Below are 22,496 nucleotides of genomic sequence, written 5' to 3'. Positions count from 1 at the left end.
TGATCAATTTATATCTAAGTCACTTTGTCATCACACCTTCATTCCATAGTGTAAGTCTTTTAGAAGCTCCCATATAAGCAGTTGATCAATTAATATCGAAGTCATTTTTGTCCTCAGTACCTTCAATCTATAGTATAAGTGTTTTAAAGCCCCCCCCCCCAAATAAGCAGCTGATCAAATAAAATCTAAGTCATTTTTGTCCTCAGTACCTTCAATCTATAGTATAAGTTTTTTAAAGCCTCCCATATAAGCAGTTGATCAATTTATATCTAAGTCATTTTTGTCCTTGTACCTTCAATCCATAGTGTAAGTCTTTTAAAGCCCCCCATATAAGCAGTTGATCAATTAATATCTAGGTCGTTTTTGTCCTCAGTACCATCAATTTATAGTATAAGTATTTTAGAGCCTCCCATATAAGCAGTTGATCAATTTATATCCAAGTCATTTTTGTCCTCAGTACCTTCATTCCATAGTATAAGTCTTTTAAAGCCTCTCATATAAGCAGTTGATCAATTTATATCAAAGTCATTTTTGTCCTCAGTACCTTCAATCCATATTATAAGTCTTGTAGAGCCTCCCATAAAAGCAGTTGATCAATTAATATCTCAGTTATTTTTGTCCTCAGTACCTTCAATCCATAGTATAAGTCTTTTAGAGCCTCACATTTAAGCAGTTGATCAATTTATATCTGAGTCACTTTTGTCATCACACCTTCATTCCATAGTGTAAGTCTTTTAGAAGCTCCCATATAAGCAGTTGATCAATTAATATCGAAGTCATTTTTGTCCTCATTACCTTCAATCTATAGTAAAAGTCTTTTAGAGCCTCCCATATAAGCAGTTGATCAATTTATATCTAAGACATTTTTGTCCTCAGTACCTTCAATCCAGAGTATAAGTCTTTTAGAGCCTCACATATAAGCAGTTGATCAATTTATATCTAAGTCACTTTTGTCATCACACCTTCATTCCATAGTGTAAGTCTTTTAGAAGCTCCCATATAAGCAGTTGATCAATTAATAACGAACTCAATTTTGTCTTCAGTACCTTCAATCTATAGTATAAGTGTTTTAAAGCCCCCCCCCCCAAATAAGCAGTTGATCAAATAATATCTAAGTCATTTTTGTCCTCAGTACCTTCAATCTATAGTATAAGTCTTTTAAAGCCTCCCATATAAGCAGTTGATCAATTTATATCTAAGTCATTTTTGTCCTCAGTACCTTCAATCCATAGTATAAGTCTTTTAAAGCCCCCATATAAGCAGTTGATCAATTAATATCTAAGTTGTTTTTGTCCTCAGTACCTTCAATCCATAGTATAAGTCTTTTAGAGCCTCCCATATAAGCAGTTGATCAATTTATATCTAAGTCATTTTTGTCCTCAGTACCTTCAATCGATAGTATAAGTCTTTTAGAGTCTCCCATATAAGCAGTTGATCAGTTAATAACTAAGTCATTTTTGTCCTCAGTACCTTCAATCCAGAGTTTAAGTCTTTTAAAGCCTCCCATATAAGCAGTTGATCAATTAATATCTAAGTCATTTTTGTCCTCAGTACCTTCAATCCATAGTATAAGTCTTTTAAAGCCTCCCATATAAGCAGTTGATCAATTAAAATCTCAGTCATTTTTGTCCTCAGTACCTTCAATCCATATTATAAGTCTTGTAGAGCCTCCCATAAAAGCAGTTGATCAATTAATATCTCAGTCATTTTTGTCCTCAGTACCTTCAATCCATAGTAAAAGTCTTTTAAAGCCCCCCATATAAGCAGTTGATCAATTATTATCTAAGTCATTTTTGTTCTCAATACCTTCAATCCATAGTATAAGTCTTTAAAGCCCCCCATATAAGCAGTTGATCAATTAATATCTAAGTCATTTTAGTCCTCAGTACCTTCAATCCATAGTATAAGTCTTTTAAAGCCTCCCATATAAGCAGTTGATCAATTTATATCTATATCATTTTTTCCTCGGTACCTTCAATCCATAGTATAAGTCTTTTAAAGCCTCCCATATAAGCAGTTGATCAATTTATATCTAAGTCACTTTTGTCATCACACCTTCATTCCATAGTGTAAGTCTTTTAGAAGCTCCCATATAAGCAGTTGATCAATTAATATCGAACTCAATTTTGTCCTCAGTACCTTCAATCTATAGTATAAGTGTTTTAAAGCCCCCCCCCCCAAATAAGCAGTTGATCGAATAATATCGAAGTCATTTTTGTCCTCAGTACCTTCAATCTATAGTATAAGTCTTTTAAAGCCTCCCATATAAGCAGTTGATGAATTTATATCTAAGTCATTTTTGTCCTCAGTACCTTCAATCCATAGTATAAGTCTTTTAAAGCCCCCCATATAAGCAGTTGATCAATTAATATCTAAGTCGTTTTTGTCCTCAGTACCTTCAATCCATAGTATAAGTCTTTTAGAGCCTCCCATATAAGCAGTTGATCAATTTATATCTAAGTCATTTTTGTCCTCAGTACCTTCAATCCATAGTATAAGTCTTTTAGAGTCTCCCATATAAGCAGTTGATCAGTTAATAACTAAGTCATTTTTGTCCTCAGTACCTTCAATCCATAGTATAAATCTTTTAAAGCCTCCCATATAAGCAGTTGATCAATTAATATCTAAGTCATTTTTATCCTCAGTACCTTCAATCCATAGTATAAGTCTTTTAAAGCCTCCCATATAAGCAGTTGATCAATTAATATCTCAGTCATTTTTGTCCTCAGTACCTTCAATCCATATAATAAGTCTTGTAGAGCCTCCCATAAAAGCAGTTGATCAATTAATATCTCAGTCATTTTTGTCCTCAGTACCTTCAATCCATAGTAAAAGTCTTTTAAAGCCCCCCATATAAGCAGTTGATCAATTATTATCTTAGTCATTTTTGTCCTCAGTACCTTCAATCCATAGTATAAGTCTTTTAAAGCCTCTCATATAAGCAGTTGATCAATTTATATCTAAGTCATTTTTGTCCTCGGTACCTTCAATCCATAGTATAAGTTTTTAAAGCCTCCCATATAAGCAGTTGATCAATTTATATCTAAGACATTTTTGTCCTCAGTACCTTCAATCCATAGTATAAGTCTTTTAGAGCCTCACATATAAGCAGTTGATCAATTTATATCTAAGTTACTTTAGTCATCACACCTTCATTCCATAGTGTAAGTCTTTTCGAAGCTCCCATATAAGCAGTTGATCAATTAATATCGAACTCAATTTTGTCCTCAGTACCTTCAATCTATAGTATAAGTGTTTTAAAGCCCCCCCAAATAAGCAGTTGATCAAATAATATCTAAGTCATTTTTGTCCTCAGTACCTTCAATCTATAGTATAAGTTTTTTAAAGCCTCCCATATAAGCAGTTGATCAATTTATATCTAAGTCCTTTTTGTCCTCAGTACCTTCAATCTATAGTATAAGTCTTTTAAAGCCCACCATATAAGCAGTTGATCAATTAATATCTAAGTCGTTTTTGTCCTCAGTAACTTCAATCCATAGTATAAGTCTTTTAGAGCCTCCCATATAAGCAGTTGATCAATTTATATCTAAGTCAATTTTGTCCTCAGTACCTTCAATCCATAGTATAAGTCTTTTAGAGTCTCCCATATAAGCAGTTGATCAGTTAATATCTCAGTCATTTTTGTCCTCAGTACCTTCAATCCATATTATAAGTCTTGTAGAGCCTCCCATAAAAGCAGTTGATCAATTAATATCTCAGTCATTTTTGTCCTGAGTACCTTCAATCCATAGTAAAAGTCTTTTAAAGCCCCCCATATAAGCAGTTGATCAATTATTATCTTAGTCATTTTTGTCCTCAGTACCTTCAATCCATAGTATAAGTCTGTTAAAGCCTCTCATATAAGCAGTTGATCAATTTATATCTAAGTCATTTTTGTCCTCGGTACCTTGAATCCATAGTATAAGTCTTTTAAAGCCTCCCATATAAGCAATTGATCAATTAATATCTAAGTCATTTTTGTTCTCAGTACCTTCAATCCATAGTATAAGTCTTTAAAGCCCCCCATATAAGCAGATGATCAATTAATATCTAAGTCATTTTTGTCCTCAGTACCTTCAATCCATAGTATAAGTCTTTTAAAGCCTCCCATATAAGCAGTTGATCAATTTATATCTAAGTCATTTTCGTCCTCAGTACCTTCAATCCTTAGTATAATTCTTTCCGAGCCTCCCATATAGGCAGTTGATCAATTTATATCTAAGTCATTTTTGTCCTCAGTACCATCAATCCATAGTATAAGTCTTTCAGAGCCTCCCATTTAGGCAGTTGATCAATTTATATCTAAGTCATTTTCGTCCTCAGTACCTTCAATCCTTAGTATAAGTCTTTCCGAGCCTCCCATATAAGCAGTTGATCAGTTAATATCTAAGTCATTTTCGTCCTCAGTACCTTCAATCCATAGTGTTTAAAAAACTTCCGCGCTATCAGATGGAGATGAAAAAGTAGCCAGTGTTTATTGCCAAACAGAAACTCCTCTTTGTCTCGAAAAAATTAGGGACATGTTCATATTTACCTCTGTAGATCATCTGTGTCGATTGTAGCAATCTGTCATAATCTACCCTACAACTGATCTAAGTGTCTAATTGAACTCAGTGAGTGTTTGTGAATGGTGGTGCGTGTTAAAAGTTTGTGAACTGGTGTCGTCTAATTTTCGCAATGGGGTTTCTCTAAACCAGCAAGGTCCGCTTCTCAATCATTGGGGTTGCCAAAGTTAAGGAGGCAAGGAGTTTACTAGCGTCAAGCGAGTACAGTTCCTGCTACTCTTCAGACTGTTTATCTCAAAATTTGGTACTCCAGACAAGATGTTAAAACTAATTCCCAATATATATAAATTTATCAACAAACAAAATATAAATGTGAGCAACATCTGAAGCTGTCGATGAAATTTCACGAGAATAAGAGGAGAGTTTTGAAATAAAAAACCCAAAAAAAACTGGTCGAAAGGGTGCAAATTGTAAAAAGACTAACCGAGTATTTCCTTTTTCTCAACTATGTTCCAAGCTCCGCACTCCATTTTACTCTCCACGTCGCTCACCACTTTGCACTCCACTTTGTTCGGTGACGTGTGCCATAAAATTGTCACCAGTTCTCTTTCTATGTACAAGTTAAAACTCGCTTAGGTGACCCCAAGGTAGCTTAGGATCCAATACACAAAATATTTTCACCAATGCTCTTGATATGTACAAGTTAAAACCCGCTTAGATAACCAGCAGGTAGCTTAGGATCCAATACACAAGTTATTTTCCACCAATACTCTTGATATGTACAAGTTAAAACCACCCCTTAGGTATCCAGCAGATAGTTTAGGATCCAATACACAAGTTATTTTTCACCTATACTCTTGATATGTACAAGTTAAAACACCTTAGGTATCTAGCAGGTAGCATACGATCCAATACACAAATTTTTTTTCGCCAAAACTCTTGATATGTACAAGTTAAAAGCCCTTAGGTATCCAGCAGGTAGCTTAGGATCCAATACACAAGTTATTTTTCACCAAAACTCTTGATATGTACAAGTTAAAACTCCTTAGGTATCCAGCAGGTAGCTTAGGATCCAATACACAAGTTATTTTTCACCAATACTCTTGATCTGTACAAGTTAAAACCCCTTAGGTATCTAGCAGTTAGCTTAGGATCCAATACACAAGTTATTTTTCACCAATACTCTTGATATGTACAAGTTAAAAACCCTTAGGTATCCAGCAGGTAGCTTAGGATCCAATACACAAGTTATTTTTCACCAAAACTCTTGATATGTACAAGTTGAAACCCCTTAGGTATCCAGCAGGTAGCTTAGGATCCAATACACAAGTTATTTTTCACCAATACTCTTGATATGTACAAGTTAAAACCCCTTAGGTATCCAGCAGGTAGCTTAGGATCCAATACACAAGTTATTTTTCACCAATATTCTTGATATGTACAAGTTAAAACCCCTTAGGTATCTAGCAGTTAGCTTAGGATCCAATACACAAGTTTTTTTGCACCAATACTCTTGATATGTACAAGTTAAAACCCCTTAGGTATCCAGCAGGTAGCGTAGGATCCAATACACAAGTTATTTTTCACCAATACTCTTGATATGTACAAGTTAAAACCCCTTAGGTATCCAGCAGGTAGCATAGGATCCAATACACAAGTTATTTTTCACCAATACTCTTGATATGTACAAGTTAAAACCCCTTAGGTATCCAGCAGGTAGCTTAGGATCCAATACACAAGTTTTTTTCACCAATACTCTTGATATGTACAAGTTAAAACCCCTTAGGTATCCAGCAGGTAGCTTAGGATCCAATACACAAGTTAAAGTTATTTTTCACCAATACTCTTGATAGGTACAAGTTAAAACCCCTTAGGTATCTAGCAGTTAGCTTAGGATCCAATACACAAGTTATTTTTCACCAATACTCTTGATATGTACAAGTTAAAAACCCTTAGGTATCCAGCAGGTAGCGTAGGATCCAATACACAAGTTATTTTTCACCAATACTCTTGATATGTACAAGTTAAAACCCCTTAGGTATCCAGCAGGTAGCTTAGGATCCAATACACAAGTTATTTTTCACCAATACTCTTGATATGTACAAGTTAAAACCCCTTAGGTATCCAGCAGGTAGCTTAGGATCCAATACACAAGTTAATTCTCACCAATACTCTTGATATGTACAAGTTAAAACCCCTTAGGTATCCGGCAGGTAGCTTAGGATCCAATACACAAGTTTTTTTTCACCAATACTCTTGATATGTACAAGTTAAAACCCCTTAGGTATCCAGCAGGTACCTTAGGATCTAATACACAAGTTATTTTTGACCAATAATCTTGATATGTACAAGTTAAAACCCCTTAGGTAAACCCTAGGTAGCATCTGCAACACACATCTGAAACTCATAAAAACCAAGGTGCACTCTATTTATTTTAGAACGAGATCTCTTACTCAAACCTTTGCAAAGAAAGAAACTTTCAATGAAGCAGCAACACTCACAATCAAGCTGTGTAAATGCAAATCTTAAAATCACTACATAAATCTTCAATTCAAAAGGGTTAGCTTTGGTCCACGTGAGATTTGTTTCTTCTCTTTTTGTTGTTTCATTGCGTTGCGAGCCTTGATACCAGCCTTGCGTTTACAGTACGGTTCAAGAGTGGAAAATTTTTTGCATGTCTCGGCTTTTCTAATCACTTTTTGGGCAGTTGACAGCTTTTCCGATGCAGCATCATAAAAAATTTTTGCTTGATTTTTCATCTTCTGAGCCTCTTGCTGGCACGAATCGCGAAAGTTGGCTAGCCGGACTGGGGAACGAGAAAAGTCTGTTGTAATTTTCTCCCTTTTAGGCTGTGGATGTGATAATGAATCCAGAACCACTCTTCTCGGAGTTTTCAACCCGCTAGTAACATTTGATTTTGTTGGAGTTAGCGTGAATGATGGGTGCCCTTGGATCTAGAATAAGAAAAAGTTTTGGCATTTTTTGTTCTATACAGTGCCTAAATTTTCAAGCTGATGGTGCTTGATACAAGAGCGTGTGATTAAGGCATATGCTTTGCTTCACAATTTAGTATGAAGAACATTTAGGTAAAGGATAAACAAATCTGGATTATATCAGCTTGATCCTTAAGTTAGCTTAAAGTAACTAAATTGAATAACTACCTTCCATTGTTTTTTGAATCGAACCTTTAAGGAAAAGGCTTCTTTTGGACGAATTGTTCCTTCCGTCCCGTCTTCTTGACCGGGACAAATAGGCGGGGACAATGTTACCGCCTTCTTGTTTTCTCTTTTCTGCTCGTTTTGGCACACTTTTTTTGGTTGAACAGAGAGTATTTCGGGGTCTGTTTTAAAAACTGTAAAGTGTGTAGTGTTTTGCTCGGGCGAGGAGCATAAGTCAACAACCTCTACGACATGTGGTTGGCATATATTACACATATCAGGGTCATTCACACCATCCTGGCAAACGCATGCACCTAAAACAAGTTGCTTTTCAAATAAACCTCAGTTCTATAACCTAACCTTACAACCCTTGACATACGACAAGTTTCTCCCAAACTTGAATTCCCTGTTTTAAGGTCAAAATAATGCTCATGACTCTTCATAAGTTCTAATGGTTGTAGACTGAAAGTTATACGTGAAGAAGTAGAAATTACTAACCGCTTTTAGAAAAAGAAGTAGATTGCATATCACCCTCCTGTAGCATCTTGGCTGGAATGCTTTCGGGTCTGTAAGACAAAACCTTGTTAATTGAATTGAATGGTTTAACAGTCAGCTCAGTTAACAAACAATTTGTAAAGTGATGATTCGATCCGTGAGCGTTGTTTTGAAGTACACTTCGTCTGACCAGGGTGCTCGAAAACGTTGACGAGCTGGCAAATTATTGGCTGTAAACCAGTTTGCCTTGTTAATCGGGATTTTGCGACAGCTTTACTAAATTTTGGGTTAAACCAGACAAAGTAATAATAATTCAATGATTAGAGTGACGCGACAAGGTACAAAGGTCCCTACAGATAATTGTAAAAATTGGCAACCGAATCAAGAAATTAGCACTTTTATAGCACTACATGTAAAGTCAAGTGACTTATTGATAAGGAATGTCTACGCACAGTATCAAGCATGACTATTAAATAGCAAATTAAGATTGGTTATTCTGTTTTGACAATAGCAACTCAAGTGTACCCTACAGCGAGTACAATATGGTGTATTAAACATATTGACATAAGTATTACAACACACTTTGAATAATATGAAGCAGAGACTGAATTCAGACTAAGCTTGCAAATGGACGAATCTCGGAGAGCAGATTGTAGTTCGAAGCCAGAGTATATACATGTTTACTGCAACGTACATATTAACTACAAATTGCGGAACCTGAATATATACAAATATAACCTCAAAGATTTTGTACACATTTGGCCCAGTGCTAAGATATCCGCTTCACGTGCACTAGATCCGGGTTTGAATCCCGGTTGGGCGAAAATCCTTTTGCAAGTGCCCCCCCCCCCCCTGTATGTCCCCCTAGCCGCTATCATCTACTACTTTCAGTTACTTTCTTCAAATTGTGTTCCTGAGTTTCATTTCCTGGCTGTTGTACGCTATCCTAATTTCATATTATATCTCTCTGGGTGGAGTGTGGAGACCTGATTGATGTTCAGCTCATAAGCATGGACAAAAAATTTCGAGCAATTTTGAAACAAAATTTTCCGAATCTTCATATGCAGTTTGAACTGGTTCATGCTCTTTTAAACAAGTTAGTAGAAATCGTCCTACATCCAAACCGCCAAATGAATTACAGAAAACCATGCCTCATTAGAGCACTCACAAAACCTACCATTAATGAAACTACGAGAAGTAAAAACAAAGAACAAAACAAGCAAAAACAAAACATTTTTACAGCAAAAATTAAATATCTAAATTTAAAAGCACATAGTAACATTGTCAAACTACAATCAGACGAACCATTAACTAAAAAAACTTACTTTTCTCTTAATTACAAAGCTGCAATGAGACAAGGTAAAAAGTTGACAAAAAGAAGAAATAGTGAGGCAAAATTCAAAAATAAATCAATACTTTTTAAACCAAATTACCAAAGCGTCTCAAAACCAGTAAAAAAAATCAAAAACTCTAATTAAATTTACTTCAACGTCATTATGAAACTAATAGAACCTCTTTTTGGTTACACAAAGCTATGTAAACGAACTCAAGATGAAGATTAAACAAAAAAATGCAAACAATTTGCGAAAACAAAAATTATTTAAGTAATTAAAATCATTAGCTATTATCTGAAAATGGTTTTTTTATTCCAATTGTTATTGACACTAAATCAGTTAAAATTACAATGAAAGGTTATATGTTCACCTGAGGCTCATTTGAAAATCCTTGGGATATGTTATTACGCAAATTTGCTAAAAGAAGACAAAAAGAAACACAAACACAGACCACTCACAAAATATTTATGTGATGTAAGCGCCTTTTGTTCCACGAAAAAAACATTGTTGCGACATAATACTGAGAAACAATTTAAAGTGTGGGCCACAAAGAAGCGGATTGACTTCTCAACTAAGAGAATAGTTTACAAATTGTCAAAAGGAACAACAAAAAGTGAAAATTCTAATTTTAAAATTTGAGTACAATTATCAGGAAAATTAAGACTTTCACCTTTTCACTGATTACTTTCAGTAAGTTCATTCAATCCTCAATAGAACCTTACGAGATTTTTCGGCTCAGAACAATTTTTAACGATTACATAAAGATTAAAGACTGCCACAAACGACAAATTAAAAAATGAGAGAGAAAAGAGTCGAAGAACTATAAAAAAAACTAACTTATGAGTGAAAACTTTTTAAATTTCAATTACATTTATAACAGCAATGGGATTGTTCCTTGCAACAAAATGACTTAAAAAACTACAAATATGAACAAATATATTAAGACCATGAAACTTTTGAGAAAACTTTTAGTTTCGAAGCCATTAAAACCAAAAGTTTTCAACGGAATTCAATAAAAACGCTTTGTTACGCCTCGATGGAAGAGAAACGATATCTGCAAATCCTAGGTCATCGACAAGTCATCACAAAAAGTCTTATGACTGTGAAAACGACAACAAATACAGTAGAAAAAATCAAAAGAAAAAATTGTCGAGAAGAAATTGTCGAAGCCATTAAACCAATAGGTTTTTCTCCGCAAGCCTGTTCTTTGATCAAGTAAACTGCATCTCTAAACCAATGGGAGCTGTCAAATTGTAATATAATATGATAAGATTTCAAGGTGATCCAAAAATTGGAAAACCTTCAAACAATTCTAAATAATTATGAAAACTCATGGCTACGAAGTCATAAAATCAATAGTTCAAAGATAAATTTGCAACTCAATTTAATTTTAATTGTAGTAGAAAAAATTGGTCCTGTCATTATTGAGACTAACTGACAAGTACAAAGAAATAACTTTAAGATCAGCTAATGTTAAGAAAAATTCAAAAAATTGTTTTTGAAGTCCTATCAGCCATTACCTGTCCACTCAAAATACTAGATAGCCTTAGTTGATGCTCATAAGGGAGCCTATTTCAGTTCTAGTCAACAAGACATAGAACTACAAAATTTTTAAAACGTCAAAAAAAATCAAGATTCCATTAAAAATTACGAAAACTCAGAACCGAGTGCATAAAAAAATTGAGCGATTCCTTCAAAACGAAATATTTGTACAATGGGCATCATTTGACTAAAAAGGAAGTTTTTCTTTATCAAAACCTTGATATGAGAAATGTCTAATCTTTATGTGACTTGCAATAAAATCAAAAAGCATGAGAGCGTTTTTTTAAAAACCAGCTCTCAATTAGAATTCGATTTATTTAAATTATAGAATACCCCATGAGATCATAACTAATTTTCTTATTGCCTTGTGTCTATCAGGAACACAAAATTAGTTGATTTTGTATTGTAAAATAAAATTCTGAAATATTATTTTTATAGAAGGAAGTCCTAATTTGAACAAAATTTCCCCTAACAGTGAAAAAAATCATGCCATTATCAAGTGCTCAAACAAATATTTAAACCTCGATAACTCCTGGAAAAAACACGAAATGCAAAAAAGTATCTTTTCAATTTCGAATTCTACACTGGACGAGTTTTTCAGTGATACCACTCACATTTCTTTCAGATGGTTATATCGATCGACGAAAATTGATTGAACAAAAAAAGTGGGGTCGCAACAATTATCATAGTTTTCAGTTCCATCAATGATCAAACAAAATTATCTTCTCTGAATCAAATAAAAACCATGTACAACAATTAATGAGCAATTAAAAAGTTGTATTCACATTTTTCTTTAAAATATTTCATTTTTTCGCAGTTAGTTTGGATAATTTTTATGGAAATTTGGGAATGAAAATTTTTAATGGAGAGAGATTTGCTTTCGAAAAGTTCATGGCGCTGGTGACGGCATAAAAAAATTGCTTTTCACAGGATATTGAATACAGCTAATTCCCAAATAGAACGGAACTCTCAATGAAAACTTTTTCATGCAAGGATCAATAAATTATAGTTTCATTGAAGATATTTCCAGCTTTTTCCAGAATCTCTGGCCTAACATTTTGATTTTAGTTTTTTTCTCATGCTTTGTTGCTTAGTTGGATTTTTTGTCTGCTTTGCGCTATCCTGATTTGCTGTCTGATCTTTTTGGATGGATTTCGGAGATCTGATTGTTTCAGACACATCTATTAGGCCGTTCTGATTTTTTTAGAATTTTTTCTATTTTTTTGGTTACCAGTATCACGATGTAGTGTATATTAAGTCGCGTGGACTTTTTCATACACATTCGTTCACTGCCCAGGTTTAGGTGCGCGACCCTAGACTGCTCTGATCAGACCATTTGGGTCGCACACTGGTGGCGTGGTGCGACCCAAAATACATGGATGAGAAATGCTTGAGTCGCACGATGGTCTGGACAATAGTCGCAGTACGGTCTGATCAAAGGGCAAAGTCTTACTAAAGTCTGATCATAGGTCGCACGAAAGTCTTTTGCTGCGTTTTTTGCATTACATCGTCTTTTATCTAATTCACAGTGATTTTTAAGTTGAGTTTTGGGATAAGTTGAGTTGCTTGATCATTACATGATTTTTCAATACTACTATAACAGCTACTTAAGATTACTGTATACCGCTTTTAAGATCAATAAAAGGATCCTATATAATAAAGGTTGTTAATAATAATAAATCTTGACTACCAAATTAAAACTAACTGTAAAAATGCGTGTTATATATTACAGCAGCAACTCAATCAACTCAATAATATACCTGTTGCGACTTATAATCTAAGGCACGTAGTTTTGGCAGCATTCGGCCAATCTGCTGGTTTTTTTCTGCTGACTTTTGCAGTAAAATTAGAAACGTTCGTGAAACTGATAGGTACGGGAATCTATTGAAACTTACAAAAATAACACCTGTCACACCCAAAAAGAAAAAAAATTTTAACTGGTAACGAAATTATGCATTTGAACCAAAATTAAATGGAGGTGCTCAGTGCCAAACTTTGAACCATTAACCGAAAACAGAAATTCTTTTAGAATCAACTTTTGGCCAACTTGCACAGCTGTCTTTATCTCAATAACTATGACGTCATGTAGTGCTTAGTTGGTCACACTTAAACTTATATACTGTGCGTGAGATCATAACTTTGCAACTTACCATTCAAACTTAGTAGTGCTGGCTCTCAATTTAAAACATTGTTGGTAAGTTAAATTACAACCAACTTGATCATAACTTATTTCATAACTTGATCACTCCTTAAATGGAGTAGAAAGAGCAAGCAACGTTGAACAAGATTAACACTGAAACCAGGATTGTAAAAAGAGCAATCATAATGCTTCATCAATTCGAGAAAACATCTTAACAATGTTGCGTTTGTTGCAAAAAACTAAAACACAAGTAGTAGCCTTTCGTACGTGGTCTGCGATGCATTATTGAATCGACTAATTTTGGGAATGAATTTTTTCATACTTACCTGGCGTCGGCCGTCCCCTGATCAAGCAGAGGGGTGGCCCAGGGCGAGGCCTCCACAGTGCACTGCGTGGAGGTTGACCTCTGCGATTTCTTCCAAGTGTTGAAACTCGGACGCACAATTTGTTAGTGTGGGACTGCGTACGCGCTATCCCTGAAAATGAGTTCCTAAATATTTTTAGAGCATTGAATTGTTGCAGTTTTGTACGCATTTGAACCATCGCAGTGCAAATTAAACAGTTTCAGCGTAGACTTGCATTACACTCTGAAAAAAGTTCAGGTAAATTTACCTGAACCGTTTTCAGGTAATCGGAAGTTCAGGTGTAAGGGCACCCGATGCACACCTGAACTGTAGTTCAGGTAAATTTTTATCTGAACGAGTTCAGTGTAGTTACCTGCAAAAACTTTATTGTTGCGCTCACCAATGAAACAACAAAAAACTTTCCTTAAATAGGACTAAACTATAAACAAAACAAAAATACATATTCTAGGAGAAACAACAACACATTTATCAAGCAATGTTAAGCCGTTTGTTAATTTTCGCAAAGTTACGGTTAAGTTTTTTAACCTGTAAATTTCAGGTGATATTCAGGTAAAAATATCTGAGCTAAAAAAATTACCTGAAGTTTTCAGGTACATTTTCCAGGTAATTTTCAGGCAGGTACTGGTAAAAGTTCAGCCTTGAGTTCTGAGTTTTTCAGGTAAATTTCAGGTATCTTCAGGTGTAGTTCAGGTGGGAACAATTTGCTCGAACGATTCAGGTAAATTCAGGTGTTTTTCAAGTAAATTTACGTGAGCTTGTTTTAGAGTGTACCGCAATAAAATGTGAGTGGGTTTAGGTACATTACACAAGGGGTCATAAACATTTTTGGCAAATTTTATTCCTCAAAAGCACGTGACTTGTTCCGAGTGTTGCATGTGATTGGTTTTTTTTTCTTTTCGTGTGGCTTGATTTCATTGGTGACAGGGCCTTTCAATTTTCTATTCTATAAAATGGGTCTTTTTTATAGTTTCAGTTGATAGCTAGTGATTTATATTACTTCGAAATTTTTTTCACCAAATTTTGTTGCTTCTTTGAAACTTTGCCACGTTTGTTTTTCTTTTTCCATTGGGAACAGAAATGATTCGTCAAGGCCACGCTTAGTGATTATCTTCGCTATCGCTGTATCCTTGAAAACAGAAGCTATTAACGAAAAAATTATTTTAGCTAAAGAATTGAGAATTTTCTTCTCATTTAAAATTTGGACGAACAAATAAGAGAACTAAGAAACAAGTTGAAAAACTAAGAACAATAAGCGAGCGTGTGACTGGGCATCTTTGAGTTTTTGCGGCTTTTATTTTTCCATTTCTATTGCATTCACCTAATCTGAAAAGGAAAGGTTTCATCCGCATTGCAATGTAGCGATATTGAATCTTTTTCAATTGTACAATTAAGTGGTTAAGGGTTTCTCTTATTTTGCAACAATTAATTTAAATTATGTTCAATTTTATTTTGTAAGTTTAAGCTGCACAAAACTGTTAGTGTAGTAGAAAAGGCCACTAATAAACGAAAGGTGAGCCAGTCTAGTGGCATTTAACATAGGCCGGGGTTCGTTACACCACCTGTCCTAACGCAACACTAAGGGGTCTTTCTCTCTCTTTTTTTTACTATCCCCCATTCCTCCTCTACCTCGCGAAGGAAAAATTGAATGAACAAATACCAGACCTTATTAACTCGTTACCTAAACTCATCAAATAAACTTCTAATATACAGACATACAAAATTATACCACTTTTCACAAAGTTGACATTATAAAGCACGCAAATCCTCAACTTGCTTTGAAATAGTGGATTAATCCGATTAAGAATCACTTTTCTCCCGATTGAAAAAACAACTTAACAATGTGGAAAACATTTACGAAAGTACGCGAAAAAAAATCGCTCGACTGCCATAACTGGACAAGGTCAGACAGAAGGAAGCTTCATTGACGCTTTTCTAAACCAAATAGCGACTTTGGAGAAAACTGTTTCTCTTATAAAACGTAATTACAAAACGGTGATCGTTCGCATTCAGAATTTACCATATACATGCTCTGGAGCGTCTGTGACTGAGTTTATGGAACTTCCGCAAAGTGTTTTAAATGAAATCGGGAAGTTGCGTGATCGCAGTAACCCCCACCGCCGATAACAATGCCCGCAGACCATTTCAGTCTTAACTCCTGTGGTCTAGGTTCACCTTAGGTTCACCGTAGGCTCACTCGAAAAGAAACGTTATATTTTACATTCTGGAAATGAAAACCGCCGAATTATTTGATACTATAAAACAAGAAAATTACTTCATCAGACTTAACTCTGAAATGCCCATTTTTAATAACTATGTTTGTACCTCCGAAATTGATTGGAGTTTTTGAATAGAATAGTTTTTTGGATAGAACAGAAAAAAAACATTATACTGCCGGGAACTGTAATTTTTTTGGCGATTTCAACCGTTTTTGTATTCATCCTTCAAATTCAACGACACCAGTAAGGGTTTTCGACCCTCGTTTACGTAAGCATCAGATGTTGATTCAACTTTGTATTCATCAAACTATGCAGGACTCTGCTATGTGTTATGGGAGCTAATCGTCTCACATTATCATGAACGCATTATAACTTCACATTTTGATCATATGCTCAAAAATTTAGAAGGCGATAGAATAATGATTGAAACGTACAAAAGTGAAGTATGAGATCATAGGTTCTTGCACTTACGGGATATCGACAAATGCACTCACGAGCACAGTAAAAGTTACCGGAAACCCAACAACGATGTTACCTTTCCCAACAAAGAATACTTTCAAACGCTGATTCCAAACAAGCATGGTTGCAGCAGCACAAATATTTTTGACAGCTGTTCAATGAATAAAAACAACTTACGGATACTCTTTGGTCTATGCAATTTCATAAACCGTGTTTTGAACAGGAGCACGATGAAGGGGTAAAGAAATTGAGACAACGATACGGTGAAAAGAAAAAATCAAACATGCTCTCATCAACGGACGATCCGCGAATTTATAATGGTCTAAATACAAAAATATTTTCAACAGAAACAAGCCAAAAACAAAGACAGCTAGGAGAAAGTAACAAATTTTCCTAATGGGTTTTTCAATGGATCGTCGAAATCAGTAAAACAATCGGTCAAAGTAAATACTTTTAACAACGTTGCTAACATCAATGATTCGCTGTCTTTGGTGACCAAATACGTGACGCAGTTGTTAAACAAAAAGTATTCTGTGTCAAAAACCTAATTGATCGGCGCAATCTTTTCCATTATTTCGCATATTCAGTGATGTCATTTGTATTTGGTCGGTTGTTATTCGTGCAGAATTAGAATATTATAAAGCATAGAACTAGAATTATAAAGTCTTTTACAAGTCGAGGTCTAAACCAGGGATTTAGTTCAATTGGACAGTGTTGGATAACATTTCAAATCACCATGGTACAAATTCATTACCATTTTAAGAGGGGGCACATTTAGGTAAGAAAGACAGTAGAGCAAGCAACGAAAAAGTGAATCCCAGAATTCCCATCCTCAGTTCCACAATATATATGGATCTTTTCTTAAAACCGAACCCTCGACTAGGGCTGAATTGTCATCCCACTTTTCACTGACAGTAGACATAGCACTCCCAGTACAACTTTTGTGGTTCAATAAGTTTTTCAAATCACTTTAAAAATTTTGCGACAATTTTGGTTTAAAAAAATGTTGTTATCAAGTGAAAAGTTTTTTTAACATGCATGTGTTAATTAACAGTCAAGCTACGACAAGTCGAACTATAAATACAAATCGGCTAGTATCAGCAACAGCTCATCAAAATCATCAAAGTCGAAGAAAGAAACGAAGCATGAAGCGAACGAAATGCGTGACTCGATAAGTCATAATGACGAAACGAGAAGAGGCACCTTGCGGTCAAGGTCAGGCAGCAGAGTGTCATCGAGTATCATTGGATCTGTCGAATCAACAAGACGGAAAGCGAGAGTTAGTAATTTTTTGTTAAGGAAATTTTTTATGACAGTATTTGCCATTTCGAGATACTGATAAATGTCCACTCTTATAAGGAACTTTTGGCGGTGATGGTGTTAAGGGCTCAGATGGACTGAGAAATACTATTAAACTATTCACCTTTTTATTTAAGGTCCGCTGGGTTTATTCATGAGCCGTCAAGGGAAAATGCGCGCCCAAAATTGGCATGAAAAACAATCAATACTTTCTTGTTTTTGTTCGTTTCAATTGAGCACCACCTCTTTTCGTTAGTGAAGTCTCAACTAGGACAGCATTCATGACAAATCCACAATGCGTTATTTTTTTCACTTTTTAATTTGAGACTTTAATTAGATTTTTTTTCACTATGCACTATTAATTTTGAAGCAATAATTTGGTATGGATTTTTTGCTATTCTCTATTCAATTTGAGACCTTAATTTAGAACTTAATCTTTACTTCTCCATTCAATTTGAGACTTTAATTTAAAACTTACTTTTAATAAAAATAGGCAGCCGAATACGCCTCTCGGACGTTGACAGTTAAAAGTGAGCCTGAAGTAGAATACGAAGAAAACGTATTTGCATCTCCACCGCCACCACCTAAACCCACAAATTCTGAGGCAACTTCCACTCTGTATGACAAGAGTGCCAAAGGGAAGGGGAACAAGAGCCAGATTAGTTCCTGGTATGAACAACTATCCAAAAGTAAGTTTACCTGTCATACTCTCCGAACCCGTAGATATAGCAGAAATGAGGCATCCCAGGTCGAGGTGTACGTTTATGATCAGACCCATCCATACTAAAATCGGCCATGGCCAGACCCACCCAGACAATAATCATTTATGATCAGACTTATTTTAGCTCGTTTTTAGAATAGTTTCTTGTCTTAACCTAAGATTCAAATCATCAAAAATAAAGTCAAATATGTCGGAGAAATAAGCTGGAATAAAATATCTGAAAATCGATGGAAAATCGATAGACTATTGAGATGCAAAGTTGGAATGAAGGTAATTGGGTTGCATTCACTTTTCCAGAAAAACGAGAAAAAAACTAGCAGTGATGAAAAATGCCAAAAACATTGGAATTAAATACGGCACATATTCATTAGTATGTTAGAATAAAACTAACACGCTTGTATTTCGTTACTGCGAAAATTGCTTTCAATGCACAGAATTCAATTGTTACTAGCAGTCGAAGCAACTTGCAAGTTAATCATAACAAATCTCAAACAAGTTTTGCAGCACTTCCTTCGGACGTAAACTCAATTTTTTGTACTCTTGATTTTTTTCTGATCGTTAAATCGTCTAACCCGGGCCGAGGATTTTCCCCAAAAATAACGGGGAAGAGAGTGTAAAGAGTGTATAAATAAAAAAATTACCCCCTATTTCTCCGCTTAATTAAGGGTGAAAGAGTGTAATTACAAGAGTGTAATTTTAAAAAATAAAGGTGGAAGATGGTATTGAGAATTGATCCCCCCATCTTCTCCTTGTCGAACATGTTACTTTAATTGTCTGCATTAACCATTGCGCCAACTGACACTAGGATCAGATGTTTCAATTTGGTTATATTAGTAATCGTGTACGAGTGTAATTTTTTATCAGTTCACCCTAAATTACACTCTTTGCAAAGAGTGTAAAAAGAGTGGAGAAAAGAGTGTAAATACAGTGTAATTTTTAAAATTACACTCTTACCTTTTCCCCTATAAATAGGAGTGGAATACGCATTACACCCTAATCCCCGCTAATTAGGGGTGGATTAGGGGTGAAACCTCGGCCCGGGAACTAAAGTTTTGTGACATGTTGCTTCTAGAAACAAGATGAACTTGTAAAGCCCAAGTGCAATAAATTGCTTCCTGAGGAGCTCTGTAAGAGCTTTACAAGTCTCTAAGTATGGGATTCTCCGTAACTGCTGAGGAGATATAAAATTATGGTCATTTGAAATATTTATTTACAACAATTGATATGTGTTACTTTGATTGCGAAAAAAGAAACGCCCGGGCCGAGGAATTTGCCCAAAATTATGTAAGATCAGCGGCAACTAGCGTTGACAAGTTGGAAAATTCACCGCAATTTTCTTACATATTTTTGCGTTCAATGCGTTAAATTAAAAGACAAAAATTCAACGCATTCAACGCGAAATTGTGTAAGGAATGGCGGTGAATTTTCCAACTTGTCAACGCTAGTTGCCGCTGATCTTACATATTTAGCGTTGAATTTAGCGTAGATCTTACTTATTTAGTGTAGAATTTAGCGTAGATTTTACATAATTAGGGTTGAATTTAGCGTAGATCTTACATATTTTTGCGTTGAATTTAGTGTTGATCTTACAAAGAATCAAAGCGTCCACTTGAACTATTAACATCCAGTTGCGTATGGGACTCGAACTGCTGACCTCCTGTTTGCTTGTCGCCTCTTCTACCATTGTGCCACAGTACCTTGGTTTCCTTAAGAGCCGCAATTCTTATAAAGCGTAGATCTTACATATTTTGCGTTGAATTCAGCGTAGATCTTACATATTTTGCGTTGATTTTGCGTAGTATTTAACTAAGCATATTCAACGCATTTACCATGTCGAAACAGTAAAAAAAATCAATTTTTCGAAAAAAACTTGACAAATTTGAAATCTTAACATGGTCTGGATTGGATTTTGCCCTATAAAAGAGCACTAAAAATGATTTTTTTCTGACCTCATGTTTCTCACCTTTGCAGTATAGGGTTCGAAACAGTGAAAAAAATTGATTTTTTGAAAAAACTTGAAAAAGTTCTGAAATCGTAAAATGGTCTGAATTGGATTTTGCACTATAAAAGAGCACTAAAAATTGATTTTTTTCTGATTTCACTTTTCTCACCTGTGCAGTATAGGAGTTCAAAGCAGTAAAAAAAATTAATTTTTTGAAAAAAAACTTGAAAAAATGAAAAAACTTGAAAAAAATCCTTGAATTGGATTTTGCTTCATGAAAGAGCACTAAAAAGTGATTTTTTGCTGCCTTCATTTCTCTCACCTGTGCAGTATAGGGGGTCCAAACAGTAAAATAATAAGTTTTTTGAAAAAAAACTTGAAAAATATGAAACTGTAAATTGGTCTTAATTGGATTTTGCACTATAAAAGAGCACTAAGAAAAGTTTTTTTTCTGACCTCATATTTCTCACCTGTGAAGTATAGGGGTCGAAACAGTGAAAAAATTGACTTTTTGAAAAAAACTTTAAAAAGTTCTGAAGTCGTTAAATGGTCTGAAATGGATTTTGCACTATAAAAGAGCACTAAAATTGATTTTTTGCTGATTTCACTTTTCTCACCTGTGCAGTATAGAGGGTCGAAACAGTAAAAAAAATTGCTTGTTTGGAAAAAAAACTTGAAAAACTTTTAAAATCGAAAAGTGGTCTGAAATGGGTTGAACAAATTTCAACGCAAAATATGTATGATATACGCCAATATTCAACGCAAAATTTGTAAGATTGGCGTTGAACGCTTTGAATTTATGTAAGATCTACGCTAAATGCAACGCTAAATATGTAAGATCTAAGCTAAACCTCAACACTAAATATGTAAGATCTACGCCAAATTTCTACACAAAATATGTACGATTGGCGTTGAATTCGTTGAATTTATGTAAGATCTATGCTAAATTCAATGCTAAATATGTAATATCTACGCTAAAATTCAACGCTAAATATGTAAGATCCACGCCAAAACTCAACGCAAAATAAGTAAGATTGGCGTTGAATGCAGTGAATTTATAAAAACTCTACGCTAAATTCAACGTAAGATATACGCTAAAATTCAACGCTAAAGGTGTTAGATTGGCATTGAATGCATTGAATTTATGTAAGATCTACGCTTAATTCAACGCTAAATATGTAAGATCTACGCCAAATTTCAACGCAAAATATGTAAGATTGTCAGTGAGTTCGTTGAGTTTATGTAAGATCTACGCTAAATTCAATGCTAAATTTGTAAGATCTAAGCTAAACCTCAACACTAAATTCGTAAGATCTACGCCAAATTTCAACGCAAAATATGTAAGATTGGCGTTGAATGCGTTGAATTTACGTAAACTCTACGCTGAATTCAACGCTAAATATGTAAGATATACGCTAAAATTCAACGCTAAGGATGTTAGATTGGCGTTGAATGCATTGAATTTATGTAAGATCTACGCTAAATTCAATGCTAAATATGTAAATTCTACGCTAAAATTCAACGCTAAATATGTAAGATTCACATCAAAGTTCAACGCAAAATAAGTAAGATTGGCGTTGAATGCGTTGAATTTATGTAAGCTCTACGCTAAATTCAACGCTAAATATGTAAGATATAGGCTAAATTCAACGCTAAAGATGTTAGATCCACGCCAAGTTTCAACGCAAAATATGTAAGATTGGCATTGAAAGCGTTGAATTTATGTAAGCTCTCCGCTAAATCCAATGCTAAATATGTAAAATCCACGCTAAAACTCAACGCAAAATAAGTAAGATTGGCGTTGAATGCGTTGAATTTATGTAAGCTCTACGCTAAATTCAACGCTAAATATGTAAGATATACGCTAAAAATGTTAGATTGGCGTTGAATACGCCAAATTTCAACGCCAAATTTCAACGCAAAATATGTAAGATTGGCGTTGAATGCGTTGAATTAATGTAAGCTCTACGCTAAATTCAACGCTAAATATGTAAGATATACGCTAAAATTCAACGCTAAAGATGTTAGATTGGCGTTGAATGCATTGAATTTATGTATGATCTACGCTAAATTCAATGCTAAATATGTAAATTCTACGCTAAAATTCAACGCTAAATATGTAAGACCCACGCCAAAAATCAACGCAAAATAAGTAAGATTGGCGTTGAATGCGTTAAAATTATGTAAGCTCTACGCTAAATTCAACGCTAAATATGTAAGATATAGGCTAAATTCAACGCTAAAGAGGTTATATCCACGCCAAAATTCAACGCGAAATATGTAAGATTGGCATTGAATGCGTTGAATTTATGTAAGCTCT

At 34.7% G+C, this 22,496-nt stretch overlaps 1 protein-coding gene and 1 non-coding gene across 5 annotated transcripts in view; both read left to right on the top strand.

Annotated features, from left to right (window-relative positions):
- LOC142348299 (uncharacterized) overlaps positions 1–22,496 on the top strand; it is a 146,959-nt gene that overhangs the window by 13,547 nt on the left and 110,916 nt on the right. For all 4 annotated transcript variants that reach the window (XR_012760719.1, XM_075399596.1, XM_075399597.1 and 1 more), the window contains exons 3-4: positions 17,269–17,493; positions 18,007–18,202. Coding sequence is in view for 3 of the 4 variants with exons in the window: in XM_075399596.1 (XP_075255711.1) it covers positions 17,269–17,493; positions 18,007–18,202 (421 nt within the window). In the remaining variant the exon portion in view is untranslated. The remainder of the gene's footprint in view (positions 1–17,268; positions 17,494–18,006; positions 18,203–22,496) is intronic.
- On the top strand, positions 13,493–13,654 carry LOC142348864 (U1 spliceosomal RNA). The gene has a single exon (XR_012760794.1). It is a non-coding gene; the product is annotated as a U1 spliceosomal RNA (small nuclear RNA).

The sequence above is a fragment of the Convolutriloba macropyga genome, chromosome 10 (assembly GCF_964194025.1).
Source record: "Convolutriloba macropyga chromosome 10, txConMacr16.3, whole genome shotgun sequence".
Taxonomy (NCBI): domain Eukaryota; kingdom Metazoa; phylum Xenacoelomorpha; order Acoela; family Convolutidae; genus Convolutriloba; species Convolutriloba macropyga.
The sequence above is the reverse complement of the archived record's forward strand: the minus strand, read 5'-3'. Positions and strand labels throughout refer to the sequence as shown.